General features: G+C 38.0%; 2 protein-coding genes, 1 long non-coding RNA gene and 1 other non-coding gene across 5 annotated transcripts; 2 read left to right on the forward strand and 2 right to left on the reverse strand.

The window, feature by feature from the left end:
- Positions 1-281: 281 nt before the first annotated feature.
- TRNAQ-CUG lies at positions 282-353 on the forward strand. Its single transcript has one exon. It is a non-coding gene; the product is annotated as a tRNA-Gln (tRNA).
- Positions 354-4,815: 4,462 nt separating this feature from the next.
- On the reverse strand, positions 4,816-9,077 carry LOC17877431 (membrane protein of ER body-like protein). 2 transcript variants are annotated; one of them, XM_023779741.1, is made up of 10 exons: positions 8,618-9,077; positions 8,260-8,328; positions 7,545-8,051; positions 7,305-7,448; positions 7,024-7,149; positions 6,752-6,811; positions 6,223-6,555; positions 5,815-6,048; positions 5,654-5,715; positions 4,816-5,552 (listed from the first exon to the last, which is right to left on the reverse strand). In XM_023779741.1, exons 1-10 carry the CDS (start codon positions 9,000-9,002, stop codon positions 5,046-5,048), a joined length of 2,427 nt encoding a protein of 808 aa, XP_023635509.1. In that variant the 5' UTR covers positions 9,003-9,077; the 3' UTR covers positions 4,816-5,045. The 2 variants fall into 2 exon arrangements, with proteins under 2 accessions (XP_023635509.1, XP_006283150.1); XM_006283088.2 differs by lacking the exon at positions 8,260-8,328.
- Positions 9,078-11,799: 2,722 nt separating this feature from the next.
- On the reverse strand, positions 11,800-14,535 carry LOC17879294 (membrane protein of ER body 1). Its single transcript, XM_023779737.1, has 6 exons — positions 14,088-14,535; positions 13,541-13,930; positions 13,107-13,460; positions 12,880-12,993; positions 12,583-12,804; positions 11,800-12,496 (listed from the first exon to the last, which is right to left on the reverse strand). The coding sequence occupies exons 1-6, from the start codon at positions 14,218-14,220 to the stop codon at positions 11,910-11,912; spliced, it is 1,800 nt and encodes a 599-aa protein (XP_023635505.1). The 5' UTR covers positions 14,221-14,535; the 3' UTR covers positions 11,800-11,909.
- Positions 14,186-14,973, forward strand: LOC111829729. The gene is made up of 2 exons (XR_002833088.1): positions 14,186-14,268; positions 14,535-14,973. It is a non-coding gene; the product is annotated as an uncharacterized LOC111829729 (long non-coding RNA).
- Positions 14,974-22,074: the final 7,101 nt, after the last annotated feature.

The raw sequence follows: 22,074 nt of genomic DNA on the forward strand, positions 1-22,074 counted from the left end.
AAAAGAAGAGAGATCAAATCTGAGCCGTTCAGATGATAAGGCTCCCTTTAATTCGAATTTGAATCCGACGGTTATAACACTATCTGCCCATTTCTTTTTCTTCAAAAGGAAAATATCGTATTTAACACAACCAATCGGCTATAGCCACTGCCCATTAGAGATTGGTTCAAACCAACTTCGTACGTAACCGATATGTCCTTTCACAACGGTACCGTACTTTTACGGCAACGCCACATAATCTGTTTGGTATATTTAGTGTAATATTAGAACTGTAACCAAATGGTTCTATGGTCTAGCGGTTAGGACATTGGACTCTGAATCCAGTAACCCGAGTTCAATTCTCGGTAGAACCTTCTTTTTTTCCATTTTTAAAATTTAATGCAAAAAGTTAACAAAACAGGGCAACGGTCGTCATTTATTGATTTCTACAAATGGAAACGACTTTTACCACTCACAACAAAGATTTTGGCGTCAAGAATGGAAAAGGAAGGTTGGTAAAGGAAATAGAGCTAACACAATTCTCTGAATGATTCGTATCTTATTTGATAAACTGAAATTGGCTTTTATAATAGCCTTACAACGTTCACTCGAAAACTAAGGAGTGAACTTCTGAAACAGACTCCAAAAAACAGAACTCAAACAACTCCTAAAAACAAGCTAAGACTTGTTAAACGATTGACTTATTCAAACACCAACATATTCCTTCCCTTAAACTGAAATGCGATTAAGCATCAGTTTAATTCTCCCAGACGTCGAACTCCAAGCATCTCCCTAAGCTTCTCGAATTGATCCTGCTTGATTGGCTTGGTCATGATGTCAGCAACTTGATCATTTGTTCCACAGAACAACAGCCTCATAGCTCCCTCATTAACCAAATCACGAAGATAATGAAACCTTACATCAATGTGCTTCGTTCTCCTATGCATAACCGGATTCTTGGACAGCCTTATTGTAGACTTATTGTCGCACATGATGTCAACACACTCACAATTTTCAACACCCAGTTCCTGCAACATTCCCTTCAACCAAACTGAATGACACGCCGAAGACGTTGCTGCAACGTACTCTGCTTCCGTAGAAGAAAGAGTAACAATGTCTTGTTTGCGTGAACTCCAACATATCGCTGCACCATTAAGTAAGAAAACATACCCTGAAGTGCTCCTTCTCCTATTTCGATCTCTCGCATAGTCACTGTCTGTGAATCCCAGCAAGTTCAGAACCGACGACCTCTTGTAAAGAACTCCAAAATCAAGTGTCCCACTTAAATACCTTAACACTCGCTTAGCAACCACCATGTGTTCTACCTTGGGATCAGCTAGAAAACGTGAAAGCAAGCAGACCACAAACATTAAATCAGGACGAGTTACCGTAAGGTACATTAGGCAGCCAACAAGCTGTTTGTAGAGTGTTGCGTTAGCTCCTTGATTGCCTTCAATCACAAGTTCAGTGCCTGGAACAATCGGAATCTTCACAGAGTTACAATTCTCCATTTTGAACCTCTCCAGCACCTCTTTAGCATACTTTTTTTGACAAATATGTATACCATCTTCACCTTGATGAACTTCTACTCCAAGAAAGAACTTCATTTTCCCCATGTCTCTCATCTCAAACTCCTTTTTCATTGATGACTTAAACTCAGCACACATCGACTCATCATTTCCTGTGAACAATAAGTCATCCACATAAAGACTCACCACCAGCATCTTATTCTCAGATTTCTTAAGAAACAGAGTGTGATCATATCTACTTTTCTGAAATCCTTCCCTCTTGAAGTAGCTCTCAATTCTGCTGAACCAGGCTCTTGGTGCTTGCTTTAAACCGTAGAGAGCTTTCTTCAACCGATAAACTTTTTCTTCCTCCCCTACTCTGACAAACCCTTCAGGCTGATCAACATAAACTTCCTCTTTTAGCTCTCCATACAGAAAAGCACTCTTCACGTCTAGTTGGTAAACGCTCCATCCCTGTTGAGCTGCAACTGCCAAGAGACTTCTAATGGTGTCCCACCTTGCAACAGGAGCATAAACCTCAGTGTAGTCTATGCCTTCCCTTTGTGAGTATCCTTTTGCAACTAGCCTGGCCTTGCACTTTTCTACTTTTCCCTCTTCATTCAACTTCGTCTTGTAGACCCATTTTACACCGATCTTCTTTGCTTGTGGTGGTAAATCTACAAGTTCCCAAGTAGCATTTTTTTCAATAGATTGAATCTCCACTTCCATAGCATTCTTCCATTTCTCTTCTTTTGCAGCATCATAATAATGCACTGGATCATCGTTGGAGATATACAAAGCAAACTGTACCATATCTTCTTCTTCCTCTTCTTCTTCTCCTATCTCCTCACCACTCACAAAGTCGCTCATCCAGGCTGGTTCTTTTCTCACTCTTTTTGAGCTTTCTCCAGTTTCAGATGTCTCCACTGCAACCTCGCCTTGTTCTTCTGCAGTTTCAGTGACATCAACAGCTTGCTCAACATCATCATTCTCCTCTATATCAGTGTCTTCCCCGATATCACCATCATCATCTTCTCCATCTTCTCCCCAAACAAGAACGCTTTGCTCTGTGGTGCTTAGATCCCAGTCCCATTTTGCATCTTCTTCGAATATGACGTCTCTGCTAACTGTAATTTTCTTTGTAACCGGGTTGTATAAGCGGTAGGCTTTGGACTCATCACTTACTCCAAGCAGAATGCATCTATGGCTGCGATCATCAAGCTTTATACGCCTCTGTTCGGGAATGTGAACATGACCCACAGACCCAAAAATTCTGAAATAGTCAACCTTTGGTTTGATTCCCGACCATCGTTCTTCAGGTACCATGTCTTTGACTGACTTAGTGAAGCTGCGATTCAACACGTGAGCAGTCCACTTAGCTGCTTCTGCCCAAAAGAATCTCGGCATATCTTTCTCAAACAACAAACACCGAACCATGTTCATGATTGTTCTATTTCTTCTCTCTGCTACTCCGTTCTGCTTCGGAGTGTATGCGGCTGTCAACTGTCGCTTGATACCATTATTACTGCAGAACTTGTTGAAGGTTTCTGAAGTGAACTCACCACCTCTGTCTGTGCGCAGCCCTCGGATGACAGTTTTGGATTCTTTCTCCACTGAACTTTTGAATACTTTGAAAGTTTCAAAAGTTTCTGCTTTATCAACAAGAAAATATATCCATGTTTTCCGAGAAAAATCATCAACAAGAACCAGTAAGTAGTGTTTACCACCTTGAGAGATTGGAGTGATTGGCCCACAGAGGTCTGCATGAATTAGCTCCAGCCGCTCCGATGCTCTCCATTTGCTTTTCTTGGGAAATTTTCCACGTTGTTGCTTGCCTACGTTGCATACAGTACACACCTTGTTATCATCATTGATGATTGGCAGACCCTTCACCATCTCTTTTCTCTGCATCACTTGAATAGAAACGTTGTTCAAGTGTCCAAATCTCTTATGCCAGAGAGTTCCCAAGTCTTCTCCTTCTATCTTGAGACAGTTTGTAGTGACCGGTTTCTTCACAGCATTCACCAAAAACATACGATTTCTGGTCATATTTGATTCCACAATCAATCCTCTCTGAGCATGATAGATTCTGCATACATTATCTTCAATGATGATTGCTAGTTTCTTCTCTTGCAGTTGTCCGATGCTCAGCAGATTGTTGGTGAGATTTGGAACATAGTAGACATCAGTCACCACCTGTAAGATCCCCTCCACACTGATTCGGATGTTCCCTTTACCCTCAACGCCTAATTTCGATCCATTTCCCAGCCTGACAGAGTGTCTAAAACCTTCATCTAGCTCAATGAACCATGACTTCTCCCCAGTCATATGGTTTGAACATCCGGAGTCAAGAAACCACATACCTTGATCTTCCATACTTCTTATCTCTGCATGTGCCATGAGAAGTAGCTCTTCCTCTTCATCAAACTCCACAAAGTTTGCTCCCTTCTCAGAGCTCGTGCACTCGAATTGGTAATGACCCATTTTTTCACACCGGAAACACTTGATAACTGATCTGTTTACATACGATCTGCCTCTCCCTCGTCCTCTCGAGCCGCTACCTCTCCAGTTTCCTCTTCCACGACCACTCCTTGGATCGTTCTCCACTTGCATGACTTGTTCTTCACCTCTCTCTCTCTTCTCAATCACTTTCTGTTCATGGATCTGCAAAGACGCCTGCAACTCGTCCACTGTGAGGCGATCAGAATCCTTAGATTCCTCAATTGAACACACGACATAGTTAAAATTGTCTGTGAGACTCCGGAGGATCTTCTCAACAATTTTGACGTCGTTGATGCTCTCACCACAGTTTCTCATGTCATTGGTAGTCTCCATGACTCTTGCAAAGTAACTTTTCACACTTTCTCCATTTTTCATCACCAGTGTTTCGAATGTCTTCCTCAACCTCTGCAACTGGGCCCTCTTCACTCTAGCACTGCCTTGATGCTTAACCCTCATTGAATCCCACAACTGCTTAGCCGTCTCCTTCTGCGTGATTGTCTTCAAAGTGGTTTTATCGATTGACTGGAACAGATAATTTTTTGCTTTGAGATCTTTGAGAGTTGCTTCATCGAGTGCCTTTTGCTGTGCTGGATTGGGATTTTCAATGTTGCTGAGATCTTCGAATCCTGGATTGATGATGCACCAGTACTCCTTGGATCTGAGGAGATTCTCCATGAGTAAGCTCCAGTGATCGTAATCTCCATCAAATTTAGGAACAGCTGGTGAGGTGAAATTTCCCGAATCTCCCATCGTAGTGTTTTTCCTCTCAAACACACACAATTTGTATTTGCTCTGATACCAGAAAAAGGAAATAGAGCTAACACAATTCTCTGAATGATTCGTATCTTATTTGATAAACTGAAATTGGCTTTTATAATAGCCTTACAACGTTCACTCGAAAACTAAGGAGTGAACTTCTGAAACTGAAAAACGAAACAGACTCCAAAAAACAGAACTCAAATAACTCCTAAAAACAAGCTAAGACTTGTTAAACGATTGACTTATTCAAACACCAACAGTTGGATCATCTTCCAAGACAAAATTCGGTTTCAGTAGTCAGCACGATGATGAATATCCGAAGCCGGAGCCGGCTTTTCTTCCCATAAGCGATGAAAGCATCATCTGTGCCACATGTGTTTCCGATCCATCAGACCATCCATGCGTCTCAAGTAACTGCTCCAAGAAGTTACCAACTACGTAAGAAATCCCCGACACCGATGCAGCGATTGACGCGTAATATAGAATGCTCTTCAGGTAGCTGCCTCTTGGGTACTTCACATGAGCTTTGGCTATGGCAATCAAGACAATGCAGAATAGAGATGCCCCGAAAACTGATACTACTTTGTAGTTTCTGTTGTGTTTTTCGCTGAATGAGAAATAGTACACTACAGGAGGGAGTAACCCGACGATTATGAAGGATAAGATCGCGACTGATGCGTGAAGTGTGAAATTTTCTCTTCGTCCAAGGAGTCGCTTATACCGACCTTCTTCTTCTTCTCTACCATTAGTCTGGTTTTCCTCTGTTGTTGTTCTTATGGGTTCCTCCTCTCTAAGCTCTTGGAGCTGCAATAGAAGTTTCTTTGTAAGTTTCTTGAAATTGCAGGTTGATGCGATTCATTACCAAGTTCATGCATCAGATTACAAAAGGTTTATTGATCACTCACATTATGAATAATGAGAATAAGCCCGCCAAACAAGTTTGCAAGCCCCAAGACCAATATGCTTACTGCAACCACAACATACACATGTTAGGATTTTCCAGCATCGAAAATATATTTTTCTGTTTCACAAATGGAAACGGATAGTACGACTAAGCGGTACTTACACATTGTAGCACCAGAACCAGCGGCAGATGAAATAACACCAAGGCTTGTAATGGCTTCTATTAGACCTCCGTAGACAATGCTTTTTAAGATTTCCAGTTTACGTCCTTCAACAAATCCTCGTCTCATTAATGGTTCCCTTAGAGACCCTTCTTCCAGCAAATTCCCTGGTGAAATATCAATTTCAGGATTTGCTGGAATGGTACTAACTCCTCTGTCACCCGTGTCCATCACACCTAAGCAGAAGCAGAAAGTTAGCAAGGTATGAATGAGAATAACTACACAAAACCGTACATTAAGAACTTAATCTTTAAACAAAGGAGAGACAGAATCCGGTTTTGTTTTATTGTATTTGGCATTGAAGCTATGAATATAATTTACTCACGGCATTATATAGAGAATAAGATTACCTGTCACTTTGGTAGGACCTAAATCTGGTTTTCTTGTGTCAGAAGTGTCTTTTCCTTCAAACAGATGAGGGACACCTTCTTCATGAAATGTAGTTTCTACTCTAAATCCGTCTGGTCCATTAGTCACCGTGTTTAATATACTCATGCCATGAGATGGTTGAATTGGGGAGAGACGTCCTTTGCCTGACGTGTGGTTCCCGTCTGCTGTACCAAAATCATCATTGTCAATCTTTTGCTGTGTTTGCTCCTCAGCCAAAGGAGCCAGAAAATTTGGCCTATCTTCACCAGTTGCTCCATTGTTGACAACTTTGCTTGTATCGTGTGAGTTCGTAACTGCCATCATATGAAAAAAATAATGCTGTAGTTTCTAAAAGTCAAACGAGATATGCAAAAGCTAAATAAGAGAAGAAGGATGGATGTCACGTTTTCTAATTATTAAAGTTGCCTCTCAACGCCCTCCGTTAAAAACTAAAACTACAAGACATGAACATGGGTTCCACTTTCTAAGAGTGACGTTGCATATATGTACCTGGAACTGTAGGGCTGTCAATAGGCTTTATATTTTGAGAAGCACTGATCTCTGATCCATCTGCACAACAATGTTTTCGAAAGAATACTTAAGAACCAAGGGTTGTTGGAACATTTTAAGTGACATTTAAAGATTCATACACCTACTTATAATGACCATATTTCCTGTAATGTATTAGACATTTTACCTTATTTTCTCCTTCATATCCGGATCTACTTAAGGTAATTTATTATTTTTGTTCAGTAATTGTCATTATAAGAGAATGTCCCTACCTTGAATTGAAGTGGTTGCATCACCCTGAGCAAGAGCTGGGGCTTGTGATGGCTTATTTGCAGTATAGACTGTCAGGTTATCACGCCGCAGATCAGCTGCCGGAACACTACTAGGCAATACCCCACCTGACAACACAAAAGAGATACATTTAAATTTTAATAGACACCGAAGTAACCACTGAAGTTAAGCATTCTAAAATCACTTTTTTCAAGCACCAAAATAATAGAATGTCATACACATGAATCGATTGATGACACTGACAAAAGAACCAAAAAAATACCTTTCTGAACAGCTAATCCTTTTTGGTTAAAGCCAAATATTGAACTGAACCAATTGGAGTCGCCTGTAGCTTTCTCTTGAGGGTTTGACTGAGTATTTAACCCTTCAACACCTTCATGGAGAGGAATTGGCTTCGGAGCCACCCCTGCAAATTTTTCCCAGAAAAAGGAAAGCATGCTTTGAATACAAGAAAGGATGGGCAGTTTTCAAGGAACAAAGAAACTGTTGCAGTCTAGTGTACCTTTGGGACTAAATATGGTGAAACATGACAAGCACTTGAAGATGAATGATTCATGTTCGGAGTTTTCACCACTTTCAAGAGATGGCAAATTGTCTTCCGAATGAAGAATAGGGTCATTCGAATGAGGCCCTCTCACACGCTTTGAATCTCCCAGCTCATGACGGATCTTCCGTTTCCTTCTTTTGAGGACCACCCTTTTGGTGATGCAAGAATCACAGTTTGGACAGAACAAGTCATGTGTTTCTTGCTTATCCAGCACATTCTCCACATCATAATCTTCAACATCTTCGATGTCCACTTCCTCCTCTATCACATTACCAGCGGGTTGATCAACAGCATCCCGGTCTTTAGAGACATCACCATCTTCTACTTCTTCAATTTCACGAGATCTTTTGTTGTCCTCAGAAGCTGAACCGTTTTCAGATCCTAACAGCTTCTTCTCCCCATTCAAGTGGTCAGCAGATTGGGACTCGAGAGCATCAGTTTCTGCAACAGCTGACTCAGAACCTAACAAAAGAACATCAAACAAGAATTAACAAGAAACTCAACTATATGAATATATATAATGACATCTCCAACCAAACAACAATCAATCTGAACTTAATGTTTAAACAGACAACACATTTCCAGAAGAGACAACTAATCTTTAAAGTGAGGTCATGAAAATTCGCAGCTAGAAACTGTTCCTCCAAAGAAAACCTGACACTGGACTGACCTTTGGTCTCAAAACACAACAAAGATCCGTCTTTGTAGGTCCAATCGCAGTGGCGACATTTCCAAATTCCTTCATATACAAACAACAAAACATGACCACAGGGCAACGTACTACGTTGACTAAAATTCAGACCTAAAACCCCAAATTGCCTGATGATAATTGCAGGATTACTACACTAATGTCTAATAATACACAAATAATAATATCCAAAACCATGTTTTGAAAATTTGAATAATTTACCTTAATTTTATTTCACAATTAATAAGGAAACAACAGCACATAATTGATTTGATTGGATGCAAAGAGACGTTAGAACCAGCTCAAAAAAAAAAGAAATAGTCGGAGATTAGTAACTAACCATGTTCTTCGTCGAGGAAGACGATGCAATTGTTTCCGTTGTTATGCTCCTCGTGAATTCCATTTCCATTTTCCTGTTCCAAATTTGCAAGTCCGGTATGGTCTCCGTCGTCGCCGTTGACGCGAAAATCGGGGGTCTCCTCAGTAACATCACCGGAAAAGCTAGAAGACGAGGAGCTGGAGCTGGTGCTGGTGTTGGTGTTGGTGTTGGTGGTGAAAGTAGCACTGTCTACACTAGTATCAAGTCCTTTTACATGACGAAATGTTTTCCTCTCCAAATCAACAATTTGTTCGTCTTCAACTTCAACTTCATCTGCTTCCACATGTACGGGATGATGCTTCTCTGTCCCGGTGGTGGGCTCCGTGAGTTCGGCGGCAGATCCCATCAGAAAGAGAAAGAGAGAGAGAGGAGAATGTGGAAGACAAGAATGGCCAAAGAAAGGATAAAGAGAAGAAAAGAGAGAGAGAGAGATTAGCTATGCAGAGAAAAGGTCCATTTGATGGGATCGGTCTGACATTATAAATCTTAATTTCTGCTTATGAATGTATAAACAATAATTAAATGATGGTGATGTGTTTGTTTTTTACTTGGCCACTTTGTACTTGTTCTTCATTATTTAAGCCAAAGGCTTTTCACGTGTTTTAAAACTTTTTCTTCGCCAGTACTTGGTGTATAACTGTATATTAGTATTTGAGTATTTTGTTAGCACTATTGATAAATGTTTCCTCAAAATTGATTTTTTTTTTAATAAAAGTTTCACCTACTAAACAGTAAATTCACAACAAAATATTAGATTTATGTTTTTTATATAACTTGCTTCAGTCACTCAATAATCCAAAAAACAAAAAATTTGCCTAACTTATTTCATCAGTATTTTTTCATAACAAATTATGAATTCATGTTTACCGACTTGTTTATTAACAAGTTAATACACTATAGTATACATAAATCCCATGTTTAATCATCCCAACAGTAAGACAAATTAGTTGGAAGATATTTTCCACCCTTATTTTTAGGGATTTATTGTCACATGGACCGTGACAGACGAGAGAGAGAGAGTGATGAATATTGCCTGGCCCTTGCATTTATATCATCACGACGACCTCACGTCCCAACTAAATCGTTATCTCTTTGATTTTATCATTAATAAATAATGACCTAGACTTAGCTACTCCAAAAATCTTAGTTGACCAAAAGAAGGGAATTATCAAAAGATCAAACACATATTATATATATATACGACAGATATTATCATCATTAACAATGCATTACTTATTAGTTCACCAACTTGTACTTATCTTTGTCGTAATACGAAAGTCTCAACAACAAATTAACAAAAAAAAAAGTCGTATCTGGAATATATAGATATAAACATTCCGAAATAATTTAGCATGCAACACTTCCGATGGCATAATACCATTCTAACATTGATACTTGTCTCAAAATATTGTCAAATATACACGGCCTTCTCTATTAATATTGGGACCATATTATATGTAGTGTAGTATACACTCATCTTTTGTGGTAACGAACATGATATTTCTCGATGATGATTGATCAATCACCATCGCCATTAGTCTATCCATTGTTTTTCTTCAAGTTTTATCACGAGAACTGTGTAACGACAAACAAACAAAAAAAGTTGCGACGAGAAATACGAATTTTCGAAGTGATTAGTATAGTAATACCAAATAGTGACGCAAGAAAAAAGAAGAAAAGGAATAGATGGAGATATATAATATTATATTGGACCAAATCTCCCTATCGATTCCTAAAGTCTTAACTACTATCAATCTATATTACCACCTAAAAAAGAAACAACCCAAAAACACACGTTACGAACATGGTTGATAGTGACACCACATTATTTGTATGTTTGTGTTCAAACTCAACCCCTTTGATTAAACTTACTTATATGTTTTGTGTGAATCGTGTAAGATGTGTAGGTTGAATTTTATTATATTATCGACCCCACTCGTTCAAGAAGTCAAGATGATGAGTCGATGATTCATAATGTGAACCTTCACCCCTGAGTTCACATGAATAATTAATGGATTTTATATATTCATATGCTCCAGCTGTTTTCATACGAGTATTATAGAAGAATCGATCAACAACGTACGTGTGGTTTAATGTCATCAGTTTCTTTTCAAATTGATGAAAACAAAATAAAAATGTTACGTTTTCACTTGCCAACAACAACAGTTCTTATGGTTATGTTTTTTTACGGATGATAGTACCAAATAATATGAAAAACAAAGACCATGTAATTATAGATGTACAGCGTACATAGTTACAAGTGAAATCATACTTACAGTTCTTTGTGTTCGTAATATGCCTACGAATATGTGACACTACGTGCTCTTCAAGGCATGTGTGTACAGATAATTTGAGTATGGAATCATGTTGCCAGTACTTTTTTTTTATCATGATTCTTCGAAAGAGTGTGTTCAATGTGTAGTTTTGAACATCATGATTTACTCTATAATACGCGATAACAGTCAGGCATAGACATGGTCTATATATAAGTAGCATAGAAGTTATTTTCAATATGCATCCCCACAACTCATTCACGATCTGAGTGAACAAAAATATCACAAACCGATGTACAAACTGTTTTCCACTATCTATCTATATATGAAACCAACATCCATATATTTGGGCATTTGGCAACCAATCAACCCGATAAGTTCCGCATCTTTTTAGTAGGCCGATCGACCAAAGGATTCTATTCATAAACCCACGTTTTCCTTTTAGCTCTCAGAATCCTATATGCATTTCCCATGTTCAATGATTGTAATCCCCACTATTATATAATGATCAACAGTCAACACGTACAAAAAAATTTAAACACCATATGAACCGATTTTGTGTTTTAGCGAAACAAGTTTTTATCATATATGATTATGAACCAAAATAAATAATTTATATATTTTACTAGGAGAAATTTCACTACACCAATTATTAATAATAAAAAAATAGTTATATGGCTAGTTTCTTAATTCAGGTCCATAATTTGGCTATTTATTAATATTACCTTTATTTTTATTTTTAATTGTTTGTTGCAATTTATATATATAATTTTTTTTTTTTTTATAAAGTTCCATCCTACCAACAAATGTTATTTTGTCTTTTCCAATTTTTTCCATAAACGTCGAAACTTAAAAAAAAAAAAAAATCAATGTCAAAATAAAATAATTTCTTTAAATTTTAAGGAAAACAAATTTGGTAACGAGGAAGGTACGGAAAGGACACTATGAAGTGAAGACGAAGAAGAAGAGAACACAAGTCTTCAAACTCGTTGAGTAGTAGTATCTACTGGAGAATCATCATAAAACCCGCTTTTCTCAAGCCAATGACTAACCAAGTATCCCACAAACTGAGAGACTCCCGACGCCGTCGTCGCCATCGTCGTGTACCGAACCAGAGTCTTTAGATAATCCCGTCTCTTCGATGCGTAAGCTTTCGCAATTGAGAGCAGGACGACGCAGAGCAGAGACACTGCGTATACTGCTAAAACCTTGTACTCTTGTCTCTTTTCCATTTTTCTTCGGAACGAGAAGCCGTATACTATAGGTGGGATCAAGCCGAAGATGATGAAAGAAGAGATTGCGATCACTCTGTGAAGTCTCGAATACTCTCTTCTTCCGAGTACTTCCTCGTACCGATCTTCTCCTTCTCCTTGATCTGTTTCCGCATGGTCAGTGTTGGTTCGTTTTCTCGGTTTTTCGTTTATTAAGTCTTGAAGCTGCAAAAAGATAGAGTCTTTGTTCAGTTCAATACGAATGTTTTCGTTGTATTCAGAATGATCACTTACGCTGTGAACGGTGAGAAGAAGACCGCTTGACAAATTGGCCACTCCCAAGGCCAAAACGTTCACTGAATTACAAGGAAAGGCATTAACATTGGTTTAGGCGTTCAAAGGTGTTCGACGAAATGCCTCAAAGAGATTTGGGATCACTTACGAGTTGAAGCACCTGATGCGGCTGCAGATGTTACGGTACAAAGACTTGTGATGGATTCTGTAAGACCTCCATACACAATACTTTTCAGGATTTCAAGTTTAGTACCGTCTTGAATCTTTGGTTGCAACCCAGGTTCTGCTTGAGTTTCCTTATTCAAAATTTGCTTGGAAGGTTGCTCCAGTGGTGAAGGATATATTGGAGTTAGGTGATTTTTTTGGTTGTCTAGCATGATCAAAAATCTTTGTTAGGAACCAAACTTGATTAAGATTGATCTTAGAATCAGAATTCAGAGCAGACCTGTTTGCTTGTCAAAATCTTGCTCAGGATTTTCAGCTTGGTCATCGTGATATTGGGTTTTTGCTGGTTCTTCGGTAGTGATATCAGTAGACTTGGAATCAGTCCTTTTATCGCCTGGCATAGTTGATAGTTCAGAAAATCGTAACATCAAAGTGTTGAAAGAGCAGATTGCCTCCTTTAAACATTGAAGTGATAAATACCAAAGAGGGAGGAGAAATAGAAAATACCTTTCTCCTTATGATATCTCGGACTGAAACGGGACCTCACTAAAATAATGAGGAGAAGCAACACAGCAAACGTGGGGATTAACATAAGTATAGAAGCTGAAGGCACTTCTGTAGGCAGCCACAATGATGGTATAGAAGGCAATTGCAGATGTGGCTGAATGAAAGGCGGTGGAGAAGTCGAAAGGACAGAGAGAGCTATAATAATACAGAGGAACGACCAAGCAAAAGCATCGACATACCACTTCGGAAAGCTCGGTCCGTCTTTCTCGTTACTGACATCAATGCACGGTTCCTCGCCACTGATATCAAGATCGTCGAAAGTTCCTGGTGATTTTGAATCGACCCCTTTCTCGTCTGGAATTGACAAGAAACAACAGTCAATCACAACTGTCCATACAACAAAATAGAAAGGAGACAGGGAAAAGAACGGGTACCTTTATCTTTGTTGGGACCATAGACAGAAGGAAACAGCTGCCGAAGAAAAACTGGGAACCATGATGGAATCTTTGTCTTCTTGTCTTGGGATCTTGAATCATTCTCAGTGTCACTGTCAATAGCTTTATTCTCAGTCTCATGGTCTTTCGTGGGTTGGGGATCTGATATCTTCACGAGCTTGACTGTTTTGGTGATATCTTCACCGCAGCAAGGGCAGTAAAAGTAATACTTATGTTGGTTCTTGATCACAGTCTCCACATCATCATCCAGTGATACAGGTTCTGTCTGTAAATCTTTTGCTCTAACTACATCTTCAGTTTCAGCGTATTGGTTCTTGTCTACAGGACTTGAACCATTCTCAGTGTCAGTAGCTTCATTTGACTCCGATCCTATGGGTAAAAGTTTGATTTGAGCATTCGGAAAAAGATGGGATTAGTAGACTAGTAGTACTTTATATAATTTTTTCTTTTGGTAGTACCTAACTTGAAAAGACCAAATAATTATGAACTATTGGTAACTAATCAGGAGTACATGTACTTCTCAGACCTTGTTCCTGGCTTAAGTCAACGCCATCGTCCTTTTCGAGTGGTGAGACTAGGGACAGGTTGGTCAATTCATTGGTACATACACCGTCGCCGGCGAAGCTTGGAGATGGAGTGTGATTCGTGGTGGGTTCCATCGTAGACAAACAACGATGAGATTCAGAACCATGTTATTACAATTTATGGTTACTCTCTTTATCTGAATATTTTAATTTCACGGGTTCCACGTTCCTTATTATTAATCCTAAGTCCTAACCAACTTGCCTTTTTTTTTAAGAACAGAGTTAAGAACAAACTGATAACAACTAAACCTTTTTGCTTACATAGAAACAAAACAAGTTCTTGTACAACACAAATTTAAAAGCTTAACAGAAAGGAAGATGGAGAACTATGTTCTTTGTTTAATCGAACTTGTTTATTCGATCTCATCAAAGCCATACTTTTTCAGCAGATCACTGACGAGTTGACTGGCGATGAAAGAAACCGCAGACGCTCCAATCGCCATTCGGGTGTATTCAGCCACGGTCCTCAGTTTTTCCATTTTGAAGGCAGAAGCTTTGGCAAAGGATAGAGAGATGACGCAGAACAGAGATGCGGTGAGAACAACCGCGGCTTGGTAATGTCCCTTATCGGTTCTTTTGAAAGAGAGGCCGTAGAATAGAGGAGGAATGACACCGAAGAAAATGAAGGAAACCACAACAACAAAGCAGTGGAGCTTGACCTTTTTAAAGTTTCCCAGCGATCCTCGTACAGTTGTCTATCCTTTAGATATGTGATATTATGGTCTTTGCTCGAACTGAGAGATGGTCTTTCAAACATTATGAGTCCGTATAGCTGCCAAAAATATCATCGTTCGTAAGTATGAATGTTTTAAATCAATTGTTTCGAGAGACATATTGAAACAGAGTAGGTGCTCTGTAAAAACAGAGTAGATAGATGAAAACAGAGTTCGTGCTCTGTTTAATAAGTAAACATTGTGGATGAAAAAAAAAAAGGAAGAGAAGAAACAAAACGACGTACGCTGTGAATGATGAGAAAAAGGCCACTGAATAAATTGGCTAGCCTAAAGCGATAACGTTAACAGCAAGCAAATATATTATTAGTTGGAAACTTAGAATTCAGACGTATGAAGAAACTCAAGGTCGTGTTTATATGTTCGTGCATGTGCTCTTACCAATTGAAGCTCCGGAAGCGGCAGCGGAAGATACGACACCGAGGCTTGCGATGGAATCGATTAGACCTCCGTATACAATACTCTTCAAAATGTCTAGCTCTCTTGGTAAGAGGTTTTGAACTATCATCCCGATATGTTTCCAGAAGACTAAGTGCAATCTATATATATGCTAACGTAAAGTATAAGCTCCAGTGCTAATGCCATGCTGCATGCAAAATGCGATATGAACATTGGGTATAGGCTATATAACATATATACATGATTTGATTTTATATATGTTCACTTCCCTATGAATCTATGATATAATGTCGGAGCTAGCCATGATTTGATTTTATATATACATGATTTGATTTTATATATATATATTTTTGTAATTACCTGTGTCTTGCAATTTGGAGATTTTGTGGGTCGATCATCGACTACTGAACTGTCCGTTAGCTCTCCATCCAATGGTGAATTGGCATCATCGCCGGCAGCAGAATCCGAACGCTGAGAAGTGGTTGTGGCCATGGTAGAAGGTGAAGAATTGATCATATCAAAGAGAGAAGCAGAGGGCGCTTATTTATAAGTCCACAACTTGCTTATTATCTGAAAACTTTCAACAATATAGATTTTTGTTGGAAATTGGAGGGATATTTCCTACCAATTTCACCTAAAATAAAACATGTCATATAGGTATAGGCCGTATAGCCATAAAAAAAAAACCCAATCGGAAATATACGAGAATTTTCCCCTACATTTTCTCCGATATACAGTGTAAATCTTATATCGTAACTTCCCACTTTATTTTTTGTCTTCATGACTCTAAAATATTTGTTTGCGTGGGGAATATTAAAGTTGACTATTAACATTAACATAATATTTTGAAAATATTTTGGTTGAGATAGAAAGGAATGATTCTCTGTCCATATTGGAATTAATAACACCGTCCCCGGCAGAGCTTGGAGTAGGAGTCGGATCGTGGTGGGTTACGAATTTAAGATTTATCAGTTGGTTGGACTTATACAAGATTAAAGAACGTAGATAAACTGATAAATCTTGATAAAATCGAACCTTTTTGCTTACATAGTAGAAACAGAACGAGTTCGTGTACAAAACAAATTAACAACTAAAGGACGACGGTGAACTCTGTTAAAGTGAAATAAAGAAAGAAAGCAGTTAAAGAACAAGTCTTTTGGTAGCTAGAGCTTTGTTATTTAATAGAATCTTGAAGTCACACTTTTCGGTAATCATCGGCAAGCTCATTAAGGCCTAACTTTTCACACACATCGCCGAGGAAATGGCTGAAGATGAATGAAAGCGCAGAGGCCCCAATCGCCATTCCGGAGTAATCAACCACGGTCCAGAATCTGCTTAAGTTGAAAGCGCAAGCTTTGCCAAAGGAGAGAAGGACGACGCAGACCAGAGACGCAACAAGAACAACCGCAGCTTTGTAGTGTCCCTTGTCTGTTTGTTTGAAAGTGAGGCCATAGAATAAAGGAGGGATCACACCGAAGAATATGAAGGAAAGCCCAGCAACGGCGCAATGGAGGATGGGTTTCCTTTTTTTCCCCAGCCATTTCTTATAATCATCTTCATTCCTTAGGATGTCACGCAGCTGCATGCCAAAATATATATATATATATATATATCTCCTCTTTGTTAGTGTAAATCGAATGAAAAGGTTTTATTACTCACAAGTGTTTAAAGAAAAATGAGAGTAGGTGCTTCGTGCTCGGTTTCTCACGAGCAAACAGGGTAGGTGCTCTGTTTTCTAAAAAATATTCTACTAAAAACCTAAAAAAAAAGAGAGGAAACAAAACGACTTACATTGTAAGCCATGAGAAAAAGGCCACTGAATAAATTGGCTACTCCCAAAGCGATAACGTTGACTGCAAGAAAAGACAATATTAATGTGAATTGATATGAAGAAACTCAATTGTCGTGTTTGTATGTTCATGTGTACATACGAGTTGAAGCTCCGGAAGCGGCAGCGGAAGATACGACACCGAGACTTGTGATTGACTCGACCAGACCTCCGTACACAATACTCTTCAAGATGTCTAGCTCCCATGGAACCACTATATAATTCCACAAGACCTCTAGACGTGGTACCCGCGTCGTTGGGGGTGGAGGGATCACGGTCTGATCTGTCCCTAAACCACCCACTGGGATGTCGGGTTGAGACGGTTTAGGCACCAGAAAGGTAGATATGCAGCTTGGAATGGCTATATTGGACAGAATCTCACCAACACCTTTGTTATTCTTTTCAGGTCCGGGGGATATCTCTGTAGTTTTACTGTTATGAACACTGGTGGATGGTGTAATGCCTCCTTCTGCAAAACAGGAGTGCAAAATAATGAAAAGAGAGTCGAGCGGCTTTGAAAGAAACGTAAGAAGGATGACGTCTGGATCCAGAGTTGGAACTGAACCTGGAGCCGGAGAGATAGCATCCACTGGACCCGAAGTCGGAGGGGTATCATTCACCGGGTTGGGAGGCGAAACTAAAAATGAATAAAATGAAATATTGGAAACAAAAAGGTTGGAGTCATCATTTCAATACGGAAACAGACAATCGAGGCAGAGGTAATATGAAGAGTCAGGGAAAGATGGTAGTATCTCCTCTTAATCTTATGATAAGATTACTTTTTTTTCATCTTTATTTCAATCAACTAGAAAAAATAAGGCATGTGAAAAATACCTTTAGCATGATTCGCTCCCCTAAAAGGGGTTGGAATTTGTTTAACAATATTATTAATAAGTCGTGTAATATCTCTTACGCTCCCTGCAAGATATAATGAGAGTGCTATTAATAAGTCTTTCGGTAAAGTTATGCCAAAGGGAAAAGGGGAAGAGGAAGTAAAGAAATCACATTGTTCCTACATCTTTTCATTTCTGCTATCAGGTTACCGATGATGTGCAAAATGGAAGACCAGAAGAGTGCCAGAATGGCTAGGAACAACAACGAGGATACGGAAAGGTACTTGATACTTGGAAAGTATATGATCCAGAGTATTTTTTCATACAGATGCGGCCCTGGCTGTGGCAAAGGAGAAGGTGGTCCTGGCTGTGGCGAAGGAGAAGGTGGCCCTGGCGGTGGCGAAGGAGTATCAGTCCCTCCCCATGGCGAAGGAGAAGGTGGTCCTGGCTGTGGCGAAGGAGAAGGCGGCCCTGGAGGTGGTGACGAAGCAATATCCGTCCATGGCGAAGGAGAAGGCGGCCCTGGCGGTGGCGAAGGAATATCCGTCCCTACCGAGGACCGCAGGACAATGACTGATAGCAATAGTAGAACCGCAGCCACGAGGTACTGTAGAGGCAGAAAAGTGAGATTGAAATTTGAAAACCACTTCAGGTCAAGTGTACTCTTTAGTTTCTTCCATGGTCCTGTAAGCAATGATGGCATTAGTCATGTAGATCAAAAAAAAATATAAGAGTAAAAATATGTATGTGTATATATGGTTTACCTGCGAGAAAAGACCATGAGAAATGAAAGGTAGGGAGCTTGGAGGGGAATGAGATAACGAGGGGAAAACACAGTACGTAATGCCGGGTTCTATACCGATCAGGCTCTTGATTATTTGGATAGAGTTTAGCGACTTTGGTGATGTTAGTTGTACATCTAGGACAGTAGAGAGTATGGCTCTGTTGATTCTTAATCACATTCAAAGCCTCATCTGGACTAATCCCCGTGGCAGGTACAGATTCAGATTCAGTATGGTTGTTGCCTTCTCCCTCAGTTCCTACGTTCGTTACAACAACAATATTGGACTCGAGAAAATACAAATTTTGTCTTTAAACATGTGCTTGATGATTTTGAAACTATAGCCTTTTTTTTAATATAAAATGCATCCAACTTAACTTATGATATTTAATATACAGTATAAGTAACATAAAACTGTAGCTAAAATCTCGCTGTAAATGATTTCTTAATTAGACTTTGGCTTTTGTTTTCATATGAACAGGTATATAAATGCGCAAATCAGGAATCAAATAAATCTCTTCTAAATTAAACAAATTACAATGTAGCTCTAAAAAAATATACAGTACTAAATCAGGAACGAAATGAAACTCTTTTACCAAACCGAATCACACACAAGTCATTAACGTAAAATATCAGCTCTACCACCATGCTCCATGCAAAATATGATATGAACGTTGGGTAAGCTAGCTTAATAACAAATGCATGATTTTGTTTTGTTATTATAACGTCTTCAAAGAAAAAAATAGTGGTCGAAATAAAACTTTCAAAAAAGAACCAATGTTTAAACAACAACATCAGAGCATAAGAATCCAAAATGTTTTTACGGTTATAAATCCGGTTCAGATAATGTTTGAGCCAACGTTGTTGGACTTTAGTTTCCTTGCAATTATACCTGCTTCTGACGCAGTAGATTTGCTGGGACCATCCACTAAGGTGGGATTGCCATCGTCGCCGCCGGCATGATCAGAACTCGAACTCGGGGTGGAATCAACGACATCGTCATAGGGATTGGGTGAATCCATTGTAGAGGAAAGATGAACTGATGATGACAAAGAGAGAACCAGACGACGCTTATTTATATGCCTTCTACGACGACGACGATTTCTTTTTTTTTTTTTCTTTTTTTCTGAGGTGCTGTATTAATCTTTCAACATGTGATTTTTCATGGTCGTGTTCTTTCTTTAATTTATCGTGACGTCAATCATAGAAACTAGAAAAAACTAGGCATGACCAAAAGCTAACCTTAACCGTATTTTTAACCATAACCGGACCGTTTATCAACCGTAACCGGACCGTAACCGTATAAAACGGTTAAAAATTGTAACCGTTAACCGTAAAAGTAAATTAGTTACGGTTGAAAAATAATAATAACCGTAACCGTTAATTAACCGTAACCATAATTAACCGTAATTAATCGTCGGTTAACCGTACGGTTAAACGCTCGATTAACCGCATATTTAAATTTTTTAAATAAATTATATTATAACTGTATACAATACCCAGATTTAACTAATTCAGTATAAATAATTGAAATAAGATATATTTTTTACTTGTAAAATAAATAATATTTCATAAAATTTTATCTCCAATATTAATATTATAATAATCATCAAATAACCGTAACCGTATTTAACCGTAACCGTAATTAACCGTAACCGTATATAACCGTAACCGTCTTAACCGTATATATAATGATTAAGGTTATGGTTAAAAAAATTATAACCGTTAACCGGTGGTTAATTAACCATAACCACATTAACCGTAACCGTGGTCATGCCTAGAAAAAATCACCAAAATAATAATAATAATAATAATAACAAATGACTGAGGGTTTTTCTTAAAATAATGCACGAATTGAAGGATACACATTTGATATTTCATAAGCTTATACTAAAGGTCATGTAGATGTACAAAAAAACATTATCGATGACAAAAAAAAAAAAAGTACAAAAAACATTATCTTTTGTAAAACACTAAATTTAACATTTATAAGAATATCTGTATATATAAAAGGTATTTTTTTTTTGTTATTTTCGACAGTTTAGAATTAAATTAGGATGCCTAATGTCATTGAAAATACTCTTCAAGAATGTTGTGATAATAATGACATACATTTGTTCAAAAGGTGTGATATTATAATACTCATCAAGAAAGGACATTTAGATATGTAGGTTTAATTATTCGTTATTGTCAAGGGTCCAGCTTCGGACTTCTAAGTTAGACCATGAACGTATATTAATCCTTATGCCTAGCTAAGATTAATTAGGAAATGCCTAAAACACGAGATAAACAAAATTAAATTTTAAAATTGATATTTTTTTGAATATATTTCTCTCTTTTGATCATTTTATATATATATTGTAAAGATTCTTTTTTTGTTAAAAAAAAGTACGCATAAAAGTTATCCATCTTGATATTTGAAATTTATGAGAATTGTTCTATAAATTCTCATCTAATGAGACGCGATGCAGTTTATATCATAAGATTCAGGTTACTTTATAGAAAAGTCACATCCAATAATCAGAAGAAATGGATTATTGCAATTGTGTTGGTCTTTTGTTTATATTATTATACGCAATATTAATTGACCATGTATAAGTCAAGGGTGCAAAAGTCGCAATTTTTTTTCTTCATTCTTTATTGTTTATACCTCTAGGATACCTGTATACGACTACTCATTGGGGAATATGGATTATGACTTCTATTTTCATTTTTGGGTTTTAAATCTGTTTGTGGTTGTTTTTAAATATATTTTTTATATCTTTGTTTTTGTTGTCGGCATATTTTTTATATCTAAGTGGCTCTAGTTTCGAAGTTTTTATATCGATATGAATTTATTTTAGGATCGTGATTTTTCGAATTAGATTAATTTTTGTCTTCCGTAAAACTTTGGACCGACTTGGTTTTATGTCATCCAACGGTTAAGATTGCTTAGGTTAAGATTTTTTTTTTTTTTTTGACATCAAATAGACTTGTATTAGCTCAATCGAGCCAATTCAAGGGGCAGTTGTTTACATACTTGACTAGGTGCGGACTAACACGAACTCATCGTGCCAGCGAATCCGCATGTACATTCAAGTTTCTCGGAATAAGTGATAAAGAAAAAGAATCAAATTCTTCCCTATCTGTGTTGATATGATCCATGTATGTAGATAATAATTCATAAAACTATTCTAAAAATGTGTGAAATTCTATATAGGTCTTTAAAATACTATTTTATGAGTAGGACATTCAAAATATAGGTTTAGCCGTTATTGTCAATATTTCGTACTTATTACTTGTAAGGTGTAACCTTGACAATAAAGTTTTGTACCTGAATTAGATTAGGATCAAGTGATCAACATAAAACGCGAGTTA

Source organism: Capsella rubella, unplaced genomic scaffold (assembly GCF_000375325.1).
Source record: "Capsella rubella cultivar Monte Gargano unplaced genomic scaffold, Caprub1_0 scaffold_7, whole genome shotgun sequence".
Lineage (NCBI taxonomy): Eukaryota > Viridiplantae > Streptophyta > Magnoliopsida > Brassicales > Brassicaceae > Capsella > Capsella rubella.